Consider the following 22,079-nt stretch of genomic DNA (forward strand, 5'->3'; position numbering starts at 1 on the left):
TACATGTACAGTATTGTATATATTTCAAATTCAAATTATTTTTACACTTTGTACATTAAAACTTGATTGTATTTAATAAAATTCTATTACACAAACAGCCTCATTAAATAACACTTCATTTGCAGAATAGTTTGAAGTTTAGTATGTAAACACTTCTCACAAAGCTGTATTTTGTACAATAGCATCGGTGTGGCTGAGGGTTTGATGACATTTTGTAAGCCATTGATTCTGTGTTCTTATATTAGAGCAGGATCTTTGTTTCGGTCTAAGCCATCAGTTCTGTTACCCTCTGCAACATTAGAAGAGTTGTCTGGCTGTCCAAGGTGGCACAGGGCACAATAAAGGATTCTCTCATTTTCACCAAACAGAGCACTTGAATTCTGAAATGTAGCTCTGCTATTCTGCCAAAAATTCTTGTACTTTTCTCCTCAGACTTTCCACTAATGTCTCATTTTAGGAGCCTCTCCATCTTGGGATCAGTGAACTGCTGTGTCTTGGCAGGATGAAGAGCTGAGTTTGCTCTGTTGAAGTGTTTTGCTTCCAGGCTCAAGAAGCTGATTGTGTGTGAGGTAAGACCAGCATGAATCCAGTCAGTGGAGAGAGGGAACAGCATCAAATCAACAATCTGTTGAGCTACTTTGCCATCATTCACTGCCTCTGAAAGTTACAATAATGCTGCAGGCAAGGTAGTAGATACAAAAAGTTTATACTGTCAGATATAAGGCATTAAAATGGCAAGAAATGCCAGTTGTGTGGGGAAAGAGTTGGCCACAATGGCCTTAAGACAGAAATAAGTTAGGAATGTTTATTGCTAGCGTCAGACTGTGATGCAGGAAAGAACACCCGAAATGTGGCATGTGGTAGAGCCAGTACATCTGACATATGCCTGGATGGGTTTTCAGGGAGGAAGAGGGATGAGAGGGAGTGCAGTTTGTACTGGGTACAGTGCTCTTACAGTGGTCCTGTAGAGCTGTGGGATCACAGTCCAATGCCATTTAAAGTTTTGTAAGAAATAAAAACAATTTAGATATGTAGTAGAAAAACAGGAATAAAAACAGTTAAGAAAAAAATGTAAAACCAGAGACTCTTGTACCCTGACAATTAAAACGCCGAGGAATGCACATCTTCAGTTAAATGTCACATTTGTACGTGCCGTGCCAGGTCTCCTCCTTGGGAAGGCAGAAAGGTGGGGTGGATGGGGAGCTGCACGTGCTCCACTGTGGCTTCCCTCATCCCTGCATGGTTTTTCAGAGCGGAGAACACTGTGGAAGGTAACATTGTGCTCGTATTGTTCTTTCATCCGCTGTATCTTTTCCCGAGGGACGTGATGAATGTTTCTTCTGCAGAGTCAACAGTAACAGAAAATACATTTAGCTGCCTGTGTATGAGGGTTATCTTCAGTTTGCTAAAGTTTCTGCTAGGTTCAGCATAATGGTTCAGGTCTGTACTGATCTCTTTCTAGCCTTTTTTTTCAAATTACTGCTCACTTCCACGTATTTCTTAGGAATATTAGTGTGACTGCTGAAAAACGTAACACCATTATTTTTTGGAGGCAGATGGGACATAGAAAGTTGACAAATGTCCAAAATAAGAGTTGTGTAGAAGACCTGTGTGGTATTTTATACGAGTGTTGCTGTATTTCAGCACTTGTTGGCCTCAGTGAGCTTTGTACAGCTGGAGATTTGCAGCCAGGGGCTGCAGCCAGCCCAGGCACTGACGCAGCAGCAAGGATGGAGGTCACAAACTGCTGTTGCTTTGAGACAAGAGGGAAACATCACACGTGATGTGCCTCAGGCTCCAGGGTAGACTCCTAAAGGACAGGTTTGAGAGGGAGGGGAACACAATGCTCAAACGTGCAGGGCTTTCTGGATAGAGTAGCCCGAATAGCACCAGCCACACTCCCTTCACAACTTAGCAGGAATTGTGCTCCCAAAGACCACCAGGAATTTCTGCTTGTGAGTTTGCAAACCCTGAATGTCTTTGGGTTTGCCATTTAGTGCTATTAGGGCGCAGCTTGTGTCCTCGTGAGCGTATGTGAATGAGCTTTACTATGCTGCTGTGAAAAGTCAGTGTGTGTCAAATACTTAATAAAATTGCAAAGTTACTGAGTAGCTCTGACTACAGCGAATGATCAGATTGTGCCCTGCAGTGCTCCCCCAGCAATGGCTGGTGCTGCTGAGCCCAGAGCTGGCTGGCAGCTCAGGCTGGCAGTGTCCTCACCTGTCCCCAGCCCTGAGCCATCACCTGCCATGTCCTGCATCCCCCTGCAGCCACGAGTGCTCTGGGCCTTGGCCCTCTGCCATTTGTGTCCATCACACTCAGACAGGAGCAGCATTAATTTTTGACTAAAGCTCCTGGCTGGTAGAAAATAAATCCATCCATTGCAAGGAAGTGCCCGTGCCTTGTTTTCTTGCACTAACAAGTTAGCATGTGTAATCTTCTAGATTTGGTAGCTGGGAGAGCACTGTTCCCTGTAACTCACCTCACATCAGGCTGGCTAAAAGCTAGAAAGTCAGCCAACATGAAATTTTTCAGTGACTACAGCCATTAACCCTGCAGTCACTGGTCAACATAACATCCTTAGAGCCATATTCAGCTGCCTCTACATCCTACCACACTGTAGAGTGAATACATTTTTGTATCCCTTTTGTGTGTGCATTTTAAGATCTTTACAAAGATCCTCTAGAACCCCATTTCTTGCCCACACTTGATGTACCATCCCTCCATGCTGCAGCAGGACAGCATCTATTATGGTTAGATTCTAAAGGACAGAAATCTGAATATTGTCTGGAGTGCTTAGATTTGAGTTTGTGCCCAAACAAAAGAGATTCTTGCTCGAAAGACAGTGAAAATAGGGCTCCTGCCCCATTAAGCTAGCAGCAAAAAACAGGCTTCAGGGCATGTTGTTTTTTCTACTGCCTGACTCACTTCAGGCTCTTTCAGGGCTGAATTCACTACAGAGCAGGTACTCAGTAATGGAAATTTTCCACAACAATCCTGTTGTCATTTACCAGGCTACATTTCTTCCTTATATGAAGAGGAAGGAGGCTGACCTTCTCAGAGCATGTCAACAAAATGAGAAGCTGTCTGCTCCAGCAAAGAGAAAACTATGTACCTTGTCAGTTCTTGAACATTGAACTTCCAGGGTGTATCCGGTTCTTGGAATGTAACTTCATATCTGTTTTCATGTGCCTAAAGGACACAAAGGTGACATTATGAAACTGCACTAAAAGAATTGCCACCCCTGCCAGAACTCCTGACAAGAGACACCAATGGGTCCTCAAAGACTCTGTATGGTGTTTTTCACAAGTCATTGAACTACAATTACAAATCATATCTTGATATATTTGTCAACAAATAGTTTGGGAGCTGTTCAATTCATGTCACTGCTGGAGAAGGGTGTCATGTCCTCATCTCCAAGAAGTAGCAGGATAGGTTCAAAGGTCATTAATCTTTTCAAGTCATTCTGCCTTCACTAAAAGCTAAAAAGCTGACCAACTAAACAACTACATTGGCACCTCTGCCCCTACTTCATCACAATATCCATCCTTAGATTAATTAGAGACCTACATAATTAGAGAACTACAGGAAAACTGAAGAAATATTTTTAGCCATATAAAGAACCTTTTCAGTCAAATCACCTTGTAGATGTCATGGCTAGGCATATAATAAACTGGAGCTTCCCCTACCATCATCACATACGGCTTCATTTCCCAAGCATGGATGTTGGTATTGTCAATAATAACCGGGCTTTTCCCATTCTTCATTGCTTTGCGTGCTGCAATGTAACACATTAAGTAAAGCTGAAAGATATTAAATAACAGAGCCAGGCCTCACTAGCCCTAAAGTGTCCTGTCTTTGCCCACTGCTCACACGCTTGGTTCCCCACCAGACCTGGGCTTGCAGCTTCCATGCAGATGGGAGCTGAGGTCAGGGCCCAGCAGCTCTCCTGGAAGAGGTGCTGCAGCCTCTGGCTGATCTGAAGCTCTTACAGAACATCCTTACAACAGCCAAAAATTACTGTCATTTGCAGGAGATCCCTGTTGTATGATGTCAAAGTATGTTCGCCATCGCTACAGATTCCTTCAGAGCACAGCCACAAAAGCATGGTACAGCAGTGGAGACCTGGGTTGTTTAATTCTCAAACTTAAACTCAGCCTGCAAGTTTTCTTCCTGTCTACCATTCCATTCCCACCCCCTTCCACATCCGGACAGACACCCAAGAAGTTAAAGGCAAAGGCTGCGGTGCCTATACTGCAGGGAGCAGCTGCTGGCCTGGTGTCTGAAAGGTATCAAGATTCAGCAGTGCTTCTTCTAAAGTAACATTAACCAACCTCCAAAATGTTTTCGTTTACACATGTTCCTTTCATAAGGTCAGAAGAAATCAAATCAGAAGTGGTAAATGTATTTTTTAGCCAATGCCCCATGAACTGCAGTGTATGACACGACCATGAGATAGTCTATTTTGGGGGCTGAGTTTAAAGACAGCCTGAAATGCAGAACTATTTTGCACAGCCCCTGGATCGAGTTTGGTCACCTCTTTTCTGGTTCCACTTGTGTGCATCCTCTAGGAAGTCAGGCTCAAAGACGTAGACACCATTTTCAAGAAAGAAGTCATCAGTACTAAGGACTACAGCACTGGGGTAGTCACGTTTCAGCTGTCTGCAGGAAAAAAAAGAAAGATGAAAGAAGGATTAGTACCTGGTCACACCCTTTAACAGAGACAATAAATCATGAGCTGAGTGCTCTGCAAATACACACAGTTCTTCTTTTGAAAAATCCCAGTTTAAAGGATCTGGAAGTACTGCAATCAGTAGATGGACACGTAGGAAGAAAGGAATGGAGCCTGAAGGTGTGGCCTTGATTTCTTTAATTCAACAGAGAAATCTACACTGGACTACCAACATTCAAATCTTGAATCTTATATTCAGCTCTCCTGAGAAACTCCTTCAGTTTCTCCTTTCTGAGAAAGCAGTATTGTAAAGAGAAGGGGGGGAAAAAAAAGGCAACCTAAACCTGCTTATCCAGGCATGGAAGTTAGTGTCAGAAGACAATTTGATGATGAGAATTTTGCTACAGAGATTTCTGAAGATAACCAGGAGGAAGGATTTGTCATTTAGTAAAGATGGTCCAGAGAACCATCAGTTTGGTTTGGGGGGCTTTTTTGGCTGTAAAGCCGGTAGCACTTTTTTACAATTTTAATTTGCAAACAAGTATCTGAGTGATTAGTGTTGTTTTTTTGTGTTGTTTTAAGCAATTTCATGGTTCTTGTCACTTGTCCCTGTTCCACTTAATCTTCCCCTTGTAGAGTGGAGTAGTTTTTATATCTTAAGCTTTTAAACAAATTTTATAAATAAATCTGAGGTTATAACAAATATTTTATAGTCAAATTTTCAGATCCGTAAAGCAGATTGCTGTGGTGAGTGGCACTGGGCAATGCCACTTCCCTTCACACCAAGAGTGCTCCTGCAGGCTGGGGATGCCATGGGGAGCAGATGTGTGTCCTGCTGGACGCTGAGCAGCTGCCTTACAGGCAGCCACTGGCTCATGGAGGTGGAAGGAAGTGCTGCCTTCTGTGGAACTTTAAATATGAAGCATCCCTCTGCCAGTCCTTAGAGACCACTAAAAGAAACCAAAGAAACAACCCTTAATGTATGGTTGTGTTCTTATTTGTGTATAATCCAGATTTTTTTGTGTCCATAGACAGAATTGAGCCTTTTTTTTTTTTTTTCTATCAGAGAAGAGTTTGAGGAGGAGGGAGTCTCTGCAAGAAGTCAGGGAGAGCCCATGGCATCATCCCTCTACTTCCTGTCTCCCTAAGGCCCCGAATGTCTTGGGAGAAGAAAGAAAGGTCAATCAAGATACCCTGTGTCTCTCAGACAGGAATGCTCCTGCCCTGCTGTCTCACACTACACATGGTCTCCAGCCCCTGTGACCCACTTCAGCTTTCCTAATAAACTACTTCTCCTTCCATGCCCACAAGTTGCAAAATAACCATTTCCCGGTGTCTTATCTATGTGGGCAAGAGCAAGGGAAAAGTTGTCTCCAGGTTATCAGCAGAAGAACAGGCATCCAGACAGAAAAACCTTAATTCTGCCATCCGGCTCTGTTCCAACCATCTACTTACCAGTTGTACCCTAATCTGCTTGCAAGCAGCAGCTCTTCACTAGGACTGTAGGGTGCATTTAGCTGAATAAAGGCCAGCTTCTGACTTTGCTCTGTCTCCACTGTAACTTCTACCATCTGCTGATTAGTTATTATTAATTCGTGGTGGGGTTCCACCCCTCAAGCTGATGCTGATGGAGCCAGGACTGGGCTGTACCCCCTGCCATGCATCATTCAGCACCTACCTGTGCTTGTCTTCCAGCCCCAATGGGATGTTCTATTCACAAAATTACTGCTGGGCAAACTGATTTAAGAAAAGACATGTTTTAAACAGTTTGCAAACAGTAAAATTTTGTTGCTTTATTTTTGGCCTCAGGCAAAAAATTCTTATAATGAAAAGCACAGCAACACCTAATGCTTATCTGGTTCTGCTGTGGATAACCTGATATATTCAGATCTCACCATGATTCAGCACCTCACTTTTGCCACTGCTTTACTCATTGCAATTTCTCCTCTAAAAAATTAACTGCTCAAATATGTGCTGTCCCTTTAGCTACTAATAACCACATAAAATTGTGCACATTAATAAAAGTCTCAAGACTATTTTTTCTTGCTCAGTATTTCTTTTTAAAATGTTCTTAACCGGTGCAAATTTTAAAATCCATTTTCTTAGCACATACCTTACTAAATTTTCAACACTGAGAGCTTTGCTATTAAACCTTAAGCAATCTAAACTGTAGGTGAATATCTGTAAGCTCAGTGTACAATCCTCACATCAATAATTACATAAAACTTGTGTTTCAAAGGAGGAAAAATATGGGACAAAATGGGCTGAGAGCTATGACCTACTGTCACACTTGCTATATTCATTAGCTCCTGCTAACAGCAACAGAAGAAAACATGAAGTAGGCAGAAAATGGTTTACCTTCTGTTTATTTTGCTGGTTTTAACTTCTAGCTTTCCAAGACAACCAAACTGTCTCTGAAGTTTACAGCTGTTTTCTGTAATCCCTTCCATACTGCCCACAAAGCTGACAAAACTCCTGTTTCTTCTCTCCCTTATCATTCCAAAGGGCACCAAGAGCTCTTGTGTTCTTTACCAAATGAGCCTTCCACAATCTTCACAGGACCTCAGGCTGGTTTAGAAGGAAGGTCCTGCATAAACACATCAGGCTCTTAATCACTGTAAGCAATTGAAATGCCTGTATTTTAGAAAAGTACACACCAGCTATGCAAAATGAGAGGGTTTGTGACCATGGTTATTTATGAATAAAGCTTGAACAGCCTGTAAAAAGAAAATTACCCACTGCAGGTAGATCAGTAAGTGTAAAGCTTACTAAGGAGAAAAAGAAATGCAATCTCTTTGCAAGATCAAAGGACACATAGGAGCTATGTTTGCATTTTTTAAAGAGGCCACTGAACTGGAAGCAGTGCATTGTGACAGGTAGCATCTGTGAAAGGTTCAGTATTAATCTGCATATCCACTGCAAGATGAAGAGATGTAGCACATGGTACCTCCTTCCCCTTGTAGAGGGGTGAGGAGAAAAGGGTTTGAGGAGATTTATCTTAAGCAGAGGAAACATCCATCCCCTGTTCTCTTCTTACTTTCATATCCCTTGTAGTTTCTGAAACAGCAGCAAACCTTTCTTTAGCAAAGGATAGAGCATAATGCATGATGTGTCCATAGGTTATCATACAGAAAACTTAAAAATAAATTCATTTCTGATAGCAGATTGGAAAAACTTCTTCATTGCTCAGAAGACCACAGAATAGTATATCCGAGACCAGAACATGTAAGTACTGGCACCACATGCAAACACTTGTTTCGGCCACTCCTCCCAAGTGTTCTGTGACATCTAAAAGGTGCTAAAAGCCTTTTGTTTCAGCAGGAAAGCAGGACTGTGAGATCTGGAGCACACGTCCAGCGCTTACCGCTGTGTGTGGTGTTTGAACAAGTCCTGGTGCCCCGAGGACCTCGCCCGGCCGAGCCGCCAGGTGCTGCTGGCAGAGCACAGCCCTGCCTTTGTGTCTCACCCGCGGGGGCTCCAGCCACGGCTCTGTCTCATAAAGCACCAGCTGCGCTGTGTCGGATTTGACCAAGGCACGCAGGAGGCTCCCCTGAAGTGGTTTCACGCACAGGTAAGTGCTTACAGTGCAATGCTGCCTGCAGGCAGGAGCTGCAGAAGTCCACGAACACCTCAGAGCTGCAGTTCTGCAGCAGGGCCGGGCGCTGGCAATGCTGGGAACAGCTGACCCAGGACTGGAGGTGCGGGGATAAACCGGGCAACAGCAGCAGAGAGAGCTGGAGAAGACACAGGCTGTGCCAAGCAGCGATGCCGCAGTGCCAGTGCATTTTATCACCTCCTGTTCTGAAAGATTACTCGCTCTGTGCTTCACAAGGGAGTACAAGAACAAACTCATTTCGAGCAATAAATCAGCAGCTGTGGCTGAAAAGTTAAAAGTTTGATCAGGCCCAGCCTACAGTGCTTGAGCTAAACTGTTAGATAGAGGGTTAGGTGTAAGCTGAGTTGTGCAGCACAGCAATGTGCTGTTGAAGAGCTGCAAATGCAGCTACTGTGCAATGCAGAGTTTGCTGGGGAAGCTGGTAAGAGCTTGTAGGTGGCTCACTTAAAATTTTGGAGGCATTTTCACAAGTATAGCTGCCACTGCACCTCAGATAACCTTTTCCTTGGCTGTTGCCTCAGTGTGATCAGAAGACCTGCAGCATGAAGTCAAGCACAATGTGTTTAGGAGGAGCTTGTCCAAGACACCTGAAGGAGGCTGATGGAGATGTGACTCACAGCTGCCCCTTCTCCTTCACACTTCCCTGACATTCGGTGAATTGGTTAAAGCTGGGGCCACCTAAAATTTGTGGTTCAGGGAAGCTCATCCTTAACAGTGAAGCTGCTGGAAAGGTGTGAAGCTTGGTGGTGAGCAGACCAGCTCCTCGCCCTGGCTTGACTACTCAATATCTCACACATGGGTCCTTCCCTATCTTCACCAGAAACCAAAAACCAGACCTGAGCTGATCCATGCCAATGTAGGGCTGCTCTGAGCTGGGAGCAACCAGGATGAGAAAATAATTTTAACAAAAATGCTATAGCTAAGGCTTACAAAGCTGTATCCAAACTCTGCTGAGTGACACTGGAAGGTCAGAGAAACAAGCCACAGATCCAAGATTGTTCCTAGGACTGTGTGATGAATGGAAAAGGAGCCTTTTGACTGGAGTGATCGCTGGGTTGCTGCATCACCAGTGATAACATTCATGGTCTGTGACTCATGAGCACTATAAAGATGTGGAGATTGTGACAGAAATACTGGCTGATATGCAGAATAAATGAATGTAGATGTGTGAGAAAGCACCAGAAGAAAGAGCAGAGCAAAGGCTGACACAATGGTACCCACTGACAGCCAAGATCATTAACAGCAATAAAACTAGCAACAAAACACTGTTTACACCCCCCAGGCCAGCACTCAGCTGAGGCCCAGCACTGGTGACCTGCCACAGAAAAAACAGTGCTCTGAGAGCAGGAGGATGGCCAGCAGATCACACCATCCTCTCCACACCTGCCTCCTACCCCTTGCTCCAAGAGGGGCAGAAGATGAAGACATCCCAAATGGGAAAATTAATATAATGGGGGAAAAACCCACCTAAGATTCATAGAGCACCAAGTAAGCAGAATTCACAGGCAAAAGAAATGGCAGCATAGGAGCTGTTGGCTGGAGATGCCACAGCAGACCTGGCCAAAACCCACCCTGTCACCACCAGCAGAGAAAGTGAGGATGGGAAAGCTGATGGTCCTTGTCTGCTCTGATTTTGGGTAGACCACCTGTGCACATGCATCTTGATGCTTGCAAGTTTTAAGTTGTGATATTAAGAGTGAAAAAAATCTGATAAAATAATCTTGAATTTATAAAATTAGTTTACAGAGTGCTTTTGCAAATAAACAATTACCTTCCTCTTCCAGTGGGATCTTGCACTGAGATCTGTTGCAGTCATTTTTTGCAAACTTTCCCTTGTGCGGCACATAACATTTACCAATACCAAGAGGTATGCAGTATGAAAAGAGCAAAAGAGTTCTCTTGGTACAGTCCTTCACAATCTGGACAGGGTTAAGGAGAGGTACTGAATGCTGCCTTTTGATCTGTGTGCTGCTGAACAGCTGAACACAATGATACAGTTAACAGGGGCTAGAAACAGTAGGACACAAATGTTCATCTCACAGAGGACTACTACAATAACATTTACAACTGATTTTGTAAATGTCATTAACAATTAACCTCGTGTTTTGACCTAGAAAGTACAGTGAGGACAGTTACTTGCACTGCCTGTGGATATGCCCCCAAACCTTTATGTTCTTACTGTCCTATAAGACCAAATCCCCCTGAAGGAGCAGGCTTACACACTTACACAGCCTCTGAAGGGAGAGGTGTGTGTTTTGGGTGTGAGCAAAACGCAGCATTTGGCAATTCATAACAGAACATCGTTTGCCAAAGTGCAGTGAGGCAGAAGGCCCAGTGGGACAGGGAAGTGCTGTACTGAGAAGAGGAAACTGCAGATGAATCCAGTGTATCACACAGCTTTCTGCTGCCACCTCTCACGGCAGAGCCCGTCCTGTGGCAGCCCGTGATCCCAGCACGGCTTCCTCAGCCCAGCAGAGTAAGAAGGGAACGTTCCTCTTTTGATAGGGAGTGGGTGGCACTGAGAGCTGCACGATACCAGACTGCAAGACTTTGTGATACCAAACTACAGCTGTACGGTCACACCGACTGCAGTGCTGCTTCCCAGCACTCCCCTCTGTGCTTTTCCACCTATTTACAATCAGCCTTTGAGCTGCTGGAGAGTGGAGTGGTCTCCTCTGTTCATTTTATACACTGTTAAAGCTCTGACCAGGAGTGCAGGACATTATGAAAACAGAAGTCAGAGTTGTCAATTTTCAGCCAGAGAGAGGAAGTTTTTGTGTTTAATCACTAACATCACCATGTTAGTGATTAAACACAAAAGAAACCCCCAAAAAAACAACCCAACAAAACCAACCCAAACCAATCAACCAAAAAAAAAACCTAAAACAAAACAAAAAACCAAAAAAACCAAACAAAAACAAAAACAAAAACAAAAACAAAAACAAAAACAAAAACAAACAAACCCACAACCAAAAAAAAGAGAGAGAGAAAACTACCAGCAATCTGGCACCTTTGAGAAAAGGAACAAGTACCACCTTGGTCGGGGTGATCAGTCCATCTTACCAGAGGCATCCCCTGTAGGTACCGCTCGCTCGGAACAGGAGCTCGCACCGTCCCACGCCCAGGACACCCAGACACGGCCACAGGTGCCCGGGACAGCGCAGCCTGGAGCGAGCCTGGAGCCGGGGGGGTTCCGGGCGGCTGCGATCAGCGAGGCTCCCGCTTCCCCCCGACCCCCAGCCCAGCCCAGCTCGCACTCTCGGAGGGTCTGCAGCGAGTGCCGGGCGGGCTCATGGGCTCCCGAAGCCCTGGCCCGCTGGAGCCGCGGCGCAGGGCCACGCTTACCTGGCCAGGGTGCTCTTGCCGGCGCCGGGCAGCCCCCGCAGCAGCACCAGCCTCCCGCCGCCGCCGCCCCGCGGGGGCCGCAGGCTCAGCCCCCCCAGGGCCTGCAGCAGCCGCTCGTCCACGGCCGCGGGGCCGGGCCCGGCGGGGCGCGGGGTCGGGGCCGGCCCGGGATGCGGGTCCCGGGGCAGTCGCTCTGCAGCCCGGCCCCGGCCCCGGCCCCCGGCCCGACCCCGGCCCCGCGTCCCTCGGCCCCCGCGGGCGGGGCCGGGCGGGAGCGCGCGTCCCTCCATGTCCCGGGCGGCCGGGACTTTGCCCCGCGAAAGCGAAAGCTGCGGGAGCAGAGACACGGGCGAGGACGGGAGTCTGCGGCTGCACAGCCAAAGCGCTCGGCTACGGCACTCGCTGCAGACCCGGAACTTTGGCCCGAGGTAACATCGCCAACTATTTAAAGTCGGGGTTATTCCTCAAATTCTCAGAGGTAGGAAAACACAAGGCAGCGCTGACAGCGTTCCAGTCCCATGTGCTTCCTCTCTGCATTGCGAACTACAGGGCAGGCCCGAAAGGGAATGAATCCCCAAAGCCCGAAAGAGAGGTGGGGCTGGTCACGGGACACCAGGTACGCACGGAGGCTTCTTCGCCGCCCGTCCCTTCCCCAGCAATGAGCTACCGGAGTCCTCTGCAGCCACGGAAGGATGCCAAGGGGATGCAGCTCAACAACCGCCCAGCGCGGAGCAAATGAGACCCCGTGCATCACGCTCACTACACCACCATAATTGTTTTTTTTTTCCTTCAAACATATTATCATAAGAAAAAGTAAAAGATGTTTTAAAGACTTCTCTCCTCCAAAGAAAATCTGATTTCCATTAGCTTGATCATCAAAGAAGCCAAAGAAATCACAGTTTTCAGTAAGACCAAAAATAGTTGGAGTGATTATCACACCCTCCTTCCCAGAGCTACACACAGCATCATACCCAGCTTGGTTAGCAGCCAGCCCAGGAATGCCCCAAGCACCCACCATCACCAAACCTCAGTGCTGGAGCTTTAGGTTCTGAGGTTCCAAACGGTGCTAAAGAGAGTGTCCACACACTGGGAGAAAGCTCAGCTCCCCGGGGACGTGGCACATGCTAACTGAAACAAGTGGAGAAAATGTGGCAGGAAAGAAGAGACAGGAAATTTGAAATTCACAGATACTAGGGAGGGGGGTTAAAGTAAACTTGAACTGGCAACACTGTACTAAGAGATGAAAGATGACTTGCCCATACAAGAGTATTGTGAGATTTTGAAAACTATGTTTATTTCAAGCATTCTGGAAGGCCAGGATTCAGTAACACAAAATAAAGGCATTCAGATTTCTCACTCAATAAATAGAAGTAGAAAGACAGTATTAATCCTTGAGTGACATGTTCCTGAACTCAAACTAACTTGTCCGCTGCCACTAGTGCAACACATTGAGGTCTGAAGCTGTGGTTATGGTGGGTATGAACTCCCTTCCTCCTCACCTTTACATTTTATGTGATGTTCTGCTGGTAGAAGAGCAGGACATTTCCAGCCAAGGAAGACACACACATGTACATGGGAGATGCATTCAAACAGTGCAGCCAGAAAATTTTGCCAGTGGTACATTAATTTATAAATACATACATTGCTAACCTCTTTCATGTAGATGCAGTATTTAAGTAGAAAGAGGAGACACATTGGCAAATTCAACCATGGTGGAGCTTCAGCATGAGCTCAGTGAAGACCTGGCTCTTCAGCTGATGTATAAACACATGCAGGGAAGGGTGAGGAAGAGGAGATAAAAGAACAAATGGAGAAATATTCTGGATCTGCAAGCTGCACAAGTGGGAAATACTGTTTCTGACAAGTAAACACAACCAAGCTTCCTGCTTCTCCTCAACCTTTTCTCACACTTTTATTGTTATGTGAGGTGACAGTTGTCTTTTCTGTCACTCCCTCTCTGTACAAGGAAGTGTCCAGCCTTATGCATGCCTCATAATTGACAGAAGTTGCTCTTTATAATTAACTATAGTTTGTCTATCTCTATATAGATAAATATTTCCAACACCACTAACAGAAACATCAAATCACTGGCTCCTAGTGCTAGTTATACATCTTCTCAGTCTACCACAAACCATACACACCCTCCTCCTGCATGTTTGCATCAGTTCTATAGTGAAATGTTCTTGTTTATGTAGTCCCAAATTCCCAAATAAGTCTAGCTGAGGGGAAGAGTAAAGCCTGGTTTCAGGAGAAAAGAAGGGAAGTTGTGCACCCCTGGATGAGTGAATAGGAATGACGAATGAAGATTTTTACCATCGAGGTTGTAAAGAGACTGGGTGCAATTATGACTGAGGGTGAAGGCAGGAGTAGCTAAGACACATAACAAGCACCATTCCCTGCAGGTGAGCATCACTGCCTGCTTCTGTGGCAATACCCTGCATCCTGATACAAGTGAATTAAATACCACAGCCTGAAGCTCACACCCCATAGTGACAGATGCCTCTGGTCTCCACTCTCAATCTCCACACTTGAGGATGTACTGAGAAAGAGTAAATCCCAAACAGCTTCAGAAAATGACCTTTTGCCATACCCAAAGTTATCTCAGTTTTGATCAGTATCACATGGACAGAGAAGTTGATATTGGGGAGCAGTGTTGGGGGGAGGTAGCCAAAGATGTACATCAAAAACTCTACAGTGGTTTCTTTCTTCCAGGTTATCCCTCACATTTAAAATCCTTGGTGGCAAACTGAAGTCCTTCCATGGTGGAATCAAAGTGAGAAGTTTCTGAAATAAAAAAAGAAGAGGGTCTGCTGAAGTTCCACAACTGCACAGGTGGCAAAAAGACTTAACAGATAATCCAGCCCTCAGATTGAGAAGAATCTGTCCAATGCTTTTTAAAGTTTCTAATACTCAGCTGTTGGTTATTTCTTTAAAAAGTTAGAATGGAGAGGAAGCAGACAATGGAAAGAAAAGGAAAAAATAAAAGAATGCAAGGAGAGTAGAAAACGAAGATGGATGTCAAAACTAGAGACAGTAAGGACCTTACCACCTCAAAGCTGAAAAACACAGTGGATTTTTTTCTCTACATGTCACAAACCCTATATAATGAACAGCTGTTCAACCAATACCACCATAGTACAACTACATCTCAGTTTTTTTTGCTATAGTGTGGATTGTTTCCCCCGGTTACATGCACTCAGGACCTCACAGACTTTCATGTTACAGAATCTATGTGAGGCACGTGCACAACCCAATTGTTGCTCTTTCCTGAGAGCTCCAGAAACACTGCTGTGGGCAGCTCTTATTCCCCCAGGTAATTAGACTCTTTGCTTAAATGATATTTTGAGTGAGGTTTTCCTGGTAAGGACTGTAAAAGGCAGGTGAGGTTTTCTGGTCACAATTCTGTGCAATTTTTCATGCTTCATTTTGTTTAATATTAGGGATTAAATGTCAAAGGACAGATAAGTTTTTCCACTGTTATCTGTGTATCAAAGTAGCAACTGGAAGAGTTTTGACCATGGGATGATACTTTTCCGTGGCAATACTAGAAGACTGTTTTAGTATGCTTTGTATCCTTCAGATGAATTTTTTTCATTTCAGCCAAAAAACAGTCCTGCCTGTCCCAGTACACTCCTGCTTTTTTGCCCATGTCCTGCTGATCACATGGGCTCTAGGACAATTTGTTTCAGTTGCAGTTTCATAGTCCAGAGCAAATACTTTTGGATGTCTTCATGCATTACAAGTTAGAGCTGAACTGCCTCACTCAGAAGCATCACAGCCAGCAAAGGGAAGTACTGGGAATAGCACAGCCAGAAAAAGCAGGAGTGATAACACAGGGTATCAAGAGATTTGTATCATCAAAACCACACCCTTCAGGGCTGTTGTGGAAGAAACATGCCAGCTTGTGCTTCGCAGTGGTCCTGCAGATAAATGCTTGAACAGACACATTTGTATTGCACTGGCATCTGTGAGTCCTGGTCTAAGGAGAACTTCAAGGCACCAAAAAAATGCTGTTTTCACTGATCTCGACATTTCTCAAACTGGGAACTCTTGCTTAATCTCCAGAACAAATACTGATGTGCTGCCAATGCTGCAGTTAGGAGCTCTCACAAAAACTTGAGATTAACCCTGTGTTTTCACAGAGAAACACAGTTCACTCTCCCATTGGAATAAAAACACCCTTACACAACATGAATACAGAAGCATGTTCATCTTGCTAACAGATTAAGTTACACTTGGCCAGTAATGCTCAGTTTGCTTTCCAATCAAAAGGAACAAAATGGTCATATTAGCTCTCCCTTGATTCCCTATGATTTTAAAATCTTTTGGTAGGAATGTCTCCATTTTCCTAGTTTTTCATTTCCCCCCTGACACTTGAAGGAATGAAATCCATTTCAACATTTACTTGAGCAGTTTACTTGAGCAGTTTCACAACCACTCTGGGACATCATTCTTGGCAAGTCTGCTTTAACCAGCAACCAGAGGGGGATTATTTTGTGGTGAGGCAAGACAACCTTATCCCTCAAAGCCAGGGGCACCATCAATCAGGAAAACTCACCTGTCTCTTACAATGCCTGCATGCAGACATTGTGGAAGCACTGGAATACTCATGTGGGGTCTGCATTACCCAGTATTCTGTGCCTGACAGTGAGCATGAGCTGCCTGAAAACTCTAAGATGTGCTTATTCCTTTCCACATACTTTTCTTGGTTTAATTCTTTTAATAGTCTACATTTGTAAAAGCCTAAAAGAGTCCTCCACCTGAAGGTTTGGTTGCAGAATACATGGCCCCTGATATCAGAGCTGACTGCTGCCCATACAGGACACCCTGCACGTCCTCTCCTATCTGCAGCAACACGACCTCATCTGCTCCCTTGCCCCAGCCTTGGCACTGAGCTGGACCTTACAGCAGCTTATCTAAATTCTTCAGTCCAGCAGAAAAGTATTGATTTGTTTGCTGTGGGCTTAGTGAGTTAAACGATAGCCTTTGTGTCAGCCAGTGAGTGCTGGAGCTGCTATCTGGCCAGGACTGGGAGGAAGGGCACTTCACACTTTGGGCAGTAGTTACCCATTGCATCAGCCTGGTCTGAGATGGCAGATCCCAGCTCCAGAGCAGCCTAAACCCTTGTGACTGCTTCTGTCTCATCCTCTCCCTCCAACAACCTCCAGGACTCTCCCCGACTCATTTCAGATGCTGAACTAAAACAAAGCAAAACAAAAACCCCCAACCATAAAGCTCCAGCTGTATCACCCCATTCCAGCATAGATCTCAATGACCAAGCCCTGCAGAGACAGTGCGGGGCCTTTTTATAAGCTGAACACTGATGAGGCAGTGGCAAAGTGTGCATTTCTTTCATGGCAAAGCCTGCATTGCCCTCATTCTGTATTCCATAGAACTAACACAAGGTGACACAGTAGAACATTAGACTGCAATACAACATAACAAACTGGGGCTTCCTGGCAGCAGACAGTGGCTGGGTCACAAACACACAGGGCTCTGGGTCATTTCTGCTGCACTCCTGACAAGCAGGAGAGGAAGACTGAAACAAATTTGGGAGTAGCAGAGCAGACAGACAAGGGAGTAAATCTGATGGGAAAAAACAGTTTGTTAGATTCAGCAATCAGATAAAGGTACAGACAATAAGGCAGGATAATCTGCTAGCATGTGTCTTTCCTTTCTTAAAGCACGAAAGGAAAAGGTTTCATATTTCACAATTTTCTCCCAGAAAGATAACAAAGCTCTTCACGTCTGTTTCTTTAGCATATAAATATTTAATCAATCACCTGGACATCTCTGGAAAATAGCTTAGGATACAAACCCACACAGACATCACGTCAGGACCATAAGCCAAAATCCTACCTCTAGAGTGTTCGTTTTTGCAATATTATAAACAAGTAGCTTCTAAAACTTGGAAGCAGGTGTAGGCCTAACTATTTTGTGAAAATATTTTTAATTTGCTTACCCAATATTGTAGTATTTGATAATATAAGAGGAAAATACTGCTACCAGATGTTCTTGATGTAATTAATGATCTGTGCTGAGAGTGCCCTGTGAGACTGTTGCTCTCTGGGCCACGTGGTTCACAGAGATCTCCCTCATCTTCCTACCTACACTGGTAGGTGGTACCAGCTAATCAGCCTGCAATGTCTTTTTTTTGTCATCAATGACATATAATCAAATCAAACTCCATTCGAGAGGTTTTAATTCCAACCCAAACTATTCAACTACTTCCCCTCTGGCATGAACACCCACTGTGAAAACTCCTGTGTTTGTAACAGTTCCAATACAGTGCACATCCACCTCCTTGACTCCTGCTCCAGCCATCGACTGCAGGCATGATCAGGTCAGGCACCCCCTGACCAGACCTATGTCTGGATGATATTCCAGCAGTCCTGTGATATCTGGATGGGGAACAATTTAAGCCACAGGATATGGAATCTTTTTCTGGCTCAGTTTGCTCATGGTGCAAGTTATTCTATTTCCACATATCTCAGTTTATCAGTTTAAAAACTACAGATTAATCCATTTTCCATTTTGGAAAGAACAACTGACTCCAAATGATAGAGAAGTTAAGATGGCATTTTCCTGCTGGAACCCATAATCCTTCCTTCTTATCTTAATCTTCCCAGAATACCCTTCATAAACAAACCAAAGAAACTCTGCCAAGCTACCAAAGGGTTCAAAAATTCACGAGACAAGCAAAAACACAATAGCACACTTTGTCACACCAAATAAAAGCATTAATGAAAACTTAACACTTCAATATATGGAGTCTTACTGCGACCTCCTGCTACTGTTTCTCCACTGAAAAGCAGAACTGCCACTTTTTCATAACTTGGTGAAATACTAGTTTATTACTCATGGAGTTCTTTTCATAATTAGACCCTTAATGGAGCCAGCATTACTCTCCATGCTGAAAAGATAAGGAAAGTAGGACTGTGATGACTCACAACAGATGGCCACAGCAACCAAAATGGGAATAAATTCCAGCTGATTGGCATCCTATCCTGCTGCTTTCACTTCACCATGCATGTTTTAGATTTCAGAGGAAAAAATAAAATCATATGGCTTTAATAACAAAATACTGCCTTCTCTTTTCCCCATTCAGGCTTGAAAGAAACAAAATCTGAACAATCCTCAACCCTAACTCGATTAAAACCCAAGTAAATTGGGAGATACTAAATGCACCTTAAAATTATAACAAACAATGTTCTTTAGATAGTTGGTCAAATATAATAAAAATGTGTTTGGTCAAATATAATTAGAGTGAAACATTCACAAGTTGACTGATTACCTGCTTGTTCATACAGAATTTAAGGCAGTCAGTCATGACTGATGAAATGCAGCATCCAGACAGCCAGTGCAGGTTATGATGTTCTCCTCCATCACATCTTGACACAGCTCCATGTCTGATAGTGTTTCAGAAGAGTCTTGATTCTCTTTGTGATTTTTATTTAGATCTTCAAGACTGATAACATCATCTAAAAAATGAAGAAATTACAAACTGCAGTCAAACACACCTTAAATTACCTTACATAGTCTGTCATTTCTGTTGTGTCAGGATAGAGTATTTCTAGAACAAACTTTTATTTTATCAGAATACTTTTTATTTTTGCCTCCTAAATGGCATGTAAAATAAATGAAAACTTTCAGGTTTGTCTCTCATAGGGGGTGCAGAGTGAGAGACAACATCCACGCGTATGCCTAGTCCCACTCTTACACTGCCTCTCCAAAAGCAGCCTTCCTTCTAAAATACAGAAATTTCCCTCCTATTTTAGACAGCAAATTCTATCAGCTTTCAGGGAACCACTGTTGTGTATTTTTAAACTTGTTACAGAACCTGTGAAACTGTACTGCATTAATATGGAAATCACGGAAAAAGACGATGAGCAACCTCATCCCATACCCCCCACACTGCAGGAATTAATGTGTGCAGAAGTCCTGAGCTTCACCTGAACCCTGGTATCTCTTACGGCTCAGGTGTGTGACCTCAAGTGCAGTTTGACAGCAGCTGAACATGAGCCAGCTGTGCTCAGGTAGCCAAGGTGGCCAATGGCATCCTGGCCTGGATCAGGAGTAGGGTGGCCAGCAGGACCAGAGCAGTGATTGTCCCCCTGTACTGGGCACTGGTGAGGCCATGCCTCAAGTTCTGGGTTCAGTTCCTAATCATTCTCTACAGCTGTCTGAAAGGAGGATGGAGCCAGGTGGGGGTCAGTCTCTTTTTCCAGGTAACAAATGACAGGACAAGAAAATGGCCTCAAGTTGCACTGGGGAGGTCTAGATTGGATATTACGAAAAAATTCTTTGCTGAACGAGTGGCTGGGCATTGGAACAGGCTGCCCAAGTGTTCAAAAAGCAGGTTGAGGTGGCACTGAGAGACATGGTTTAGTATTGGACTTCGGCAGTGTTGGGTTAATGGTTGGACTCAATGATCTTATAGGTGTTTTCCAACCTAAATGATTCCATGATTCTATTGTTATGCTGACAACTTTTAGGGAAAACGAAGTTTCATTAACTTGAAGATACTCAACCTTTCAGGTCAGTAAACTCTCAAGAAAGACTATGTCATGCTAAACACCATTTTTATCTAGAATGGATAAGCTTGAGCTAATTACTGGAATATTTCCATGTGGGAAACTTAATAAGGCAATTTTTGCACTTAGATGAGGAAAAGTGATGATGGCAACCATAGCTCTGTGGACCATGGTACATGATCAATGGCACAAATTCATTTATCACATTATCGTACTTTTGCACAAAGAGTGTTATCACTCATTGGGAATGAAAAACCCTGTGATAAGAAGAATTTTCTACAGTTTTTGTATCACAGAATAGACTTACCAGTCAAGCCATCTCCATTCTGCAATCTGTTTGTTTTCTGTTTTTCCTAAAATAGATAACAACAGTCCAGCAAAAAGAAAGTGTGTGACAAGAGTTGTTACTTTGGACAAGAACAAAGTCCATGCTCTATTTTATAATTACTAGTTACTGTAATCAGGATTTTCTTGATTTCCATAACCAGACAAGGAAAAAAAGTAATTTGTGAGGTGACACTTTCCAGCTAGACAAAGAGATTTTTTTTGCCCACAGTCACGCAAAATAATTTCTCTGCAGCTCTACAGAGATGATGGAGGATGAGATTTGCTCAGATGATGAGAGAAAACTATAAGAAGGAAAAGATCCGAATGATGGTAGCTTGTACTTAATGAACACAGGTCAAGTCAAGACACATGTATCAAAGTTTTTTCACCCTTTTTAAACTTCTTTGCACACACTTCTGAAGTTGGTCTTACAAAACCTGAATCCTACCATGCCAAAGAACTGGTTTTAGAAATATTCAGAGTAGGACAGAAAACACCTGTCTCCTTATTGTGGATATTAAAGCAAATTTGCTAACAGAGGACTGAAGAACTCCCCTTTGCACCTGAAATATTGGAAAGCCTTCCAAAATCCCCTACAATTCATACCTCCACAGAGGTCTTCCACAGTAAATAGATCATCTTTGAAACTTTCCAGTCAAGGGGAACTATATAATCATCTGGCAACAAGGATTCTGCAGAAAAAAATATTTTTGCAGTTAAGAGTTCAGATCTCTCCACAGCTAAAATATATCACTGAATTACAATTTTTGCATGTTATGTATATGTATATATTTTTAAGCAGATATTTAAATGAGCCAGCAGCAAAATCAGAATTTAGAATTTCTAGAATCTAAGGCCAGTGCACAAGAGGTGTGCACTGGGAAGGGTGCACCCTTCCCAGGAAGAGGGAAGGAGATTTGGGTTTGATTTCTTTATTTAGACAAAGGCTTTCCTACCATACTTTCATCTCCCCCACATACTCCCCCCAAAATAGGCACGCACAAGAAAAACAAAGTTTTCAGCCAAGAAATTAAAAGAAATGGAACTTAAATAACAACTTTTAAATTTTAAAATGCTTAATTATAAGAATTTGTGCACTATCAGTAGAGAAGTTGCTTTCTAAAATGTTTTAACTCTAACACCCTTTAAGAAGCTGAAAAGATATTCTTTATAGGAAAACTATATGAAATATATTCCACGCTAATATGAGAATCATACAAGCAAGACAGGCAATTAAATCTTTAATTTATAAATACCTACAGACATTTATTTACCAAAAATTTCCCCTACAAAATAATTTCAATAAAGACTGACTGCAATTCCCAGTGCTGTAAAATAATACCACTCAAATGGGTGCATCAATAGTTGGCTGTCAATATAATGTATGCTACCAAAAAAAAAAACCCCAAAAAAACTCCACAAAACAAAAACCACCACAAAAAACCCCAAAACAAACAAACAAACAAACAAACAAAACAAACACACCAGGATAATTTTTGGAATTGTAGGATAATAATAATAATAAAGGAGAACGTGGCCACCAGGCACAATTCTGATGGGAAAACACCAGCAGTCAGCAATCACA

General features: G+C 43.6%; 2 protein-coding genes across 8 annotated transcripts in view; both read right to left on the reverse strand.

Moving 5' to 3' along the window:
- Window positions 1-47: 47 nt before the first annotated feature.
- Window positions 48-12,446, reverse strand: N4BP2L1 (NEDD4 binding protein 2 like 1). Of its 3 annotated transcripts, XM_063394776.1 has the most exons (6): window positions 11,634-11,767; window positions 7,031-7,259; window positions 4,538-4,662; window positions 3,642-3,778; window positions 3,116-3,192; window positions 48-1,340 (listed from the first exon to the last, which is right to left on the reverse strand). In XM_063394776.1, the coding sequence occupies exons 2-6, from the start codon at window positions 7,168-7,170 to the stop codon at window positions 1,127-1,129; spliced, it is 693 nt and encodes a 230-aa protein (XP_063250846.1). In that variant the 5' UTR covers window positions 7,171-7,259; window positions 11,634-11,767; the 3' UTR covers window positions 48-1,126. The 3 variants fall into 3 exon arrangements, with proteins under 3 accessions (XP_063250846.1, XP_063250844.1, XP_063250845.1); XM_063394774.1 differs by lacking the exon at window positions 7,031-7,259 and having other exon boundaries at window positions 11,634-12,446; XM_063394775.1 differs by lacking the exon at window positions 7,031-7,259 and having other exon boundaries at window positions 3,690-3,778; window positions 11,634-12,383.
- Window positions 12,447-12,906: 460 nt separating this feature from the next.
- Window positions 12,907-22,079, reverse strand: part of LOC134549206 (NEDD4-binding protein 2-like 2) — a 40,762-nt gene continuing 31,589 nt past the window's right edge. For 4 of the 5 annotated variants that reach the window (XM_063394769.1, XM_063394771.1, XM_063394768.1 and 1 more), the window contains exons 9-12: window positions 21,101-21,186; window positions 20,475-20,520; window positions 18,928-19,114; window positions 12,907-14,417 (exon numbers count right to left, since the gene is read on the reverse strand). In XM_063394769.1, the coding sequence (XP_063250839.1) occupies window positions 18,960-19,114; window positions 20,475-20,520; window positions 21,101-21,186 (287 nt within the window). In that variant the 3' untranslated portion in view covers window positions 12,907-14,417; window positions 18,928-18,959. Of the gene's footprint in view, window positions 14,418-18,927; window positions 19,115-20,474; window positions 20,521-21,100; window positions 21,187-22,079 lie in introns of those variants that run through there. The other variant, XR_010080025.1, reaches the window with a different exon arrangement.

Source organism: Prinia subflava, chromosome 3 (genome assembly GCF_021018805.1).
Source record: "Prinia subflava isolate CZ2003 ecotype Zambia chromosome 3, Cam_Psub_1.2, whole genome shotgun sequence".
In the NCBI taxonomy this organism is placed as follows: Eukaryota; Metazoa; Chordata; class Aves; order Passeriformes; family Cisticolidae; genus Prinia; species Prinia subflava.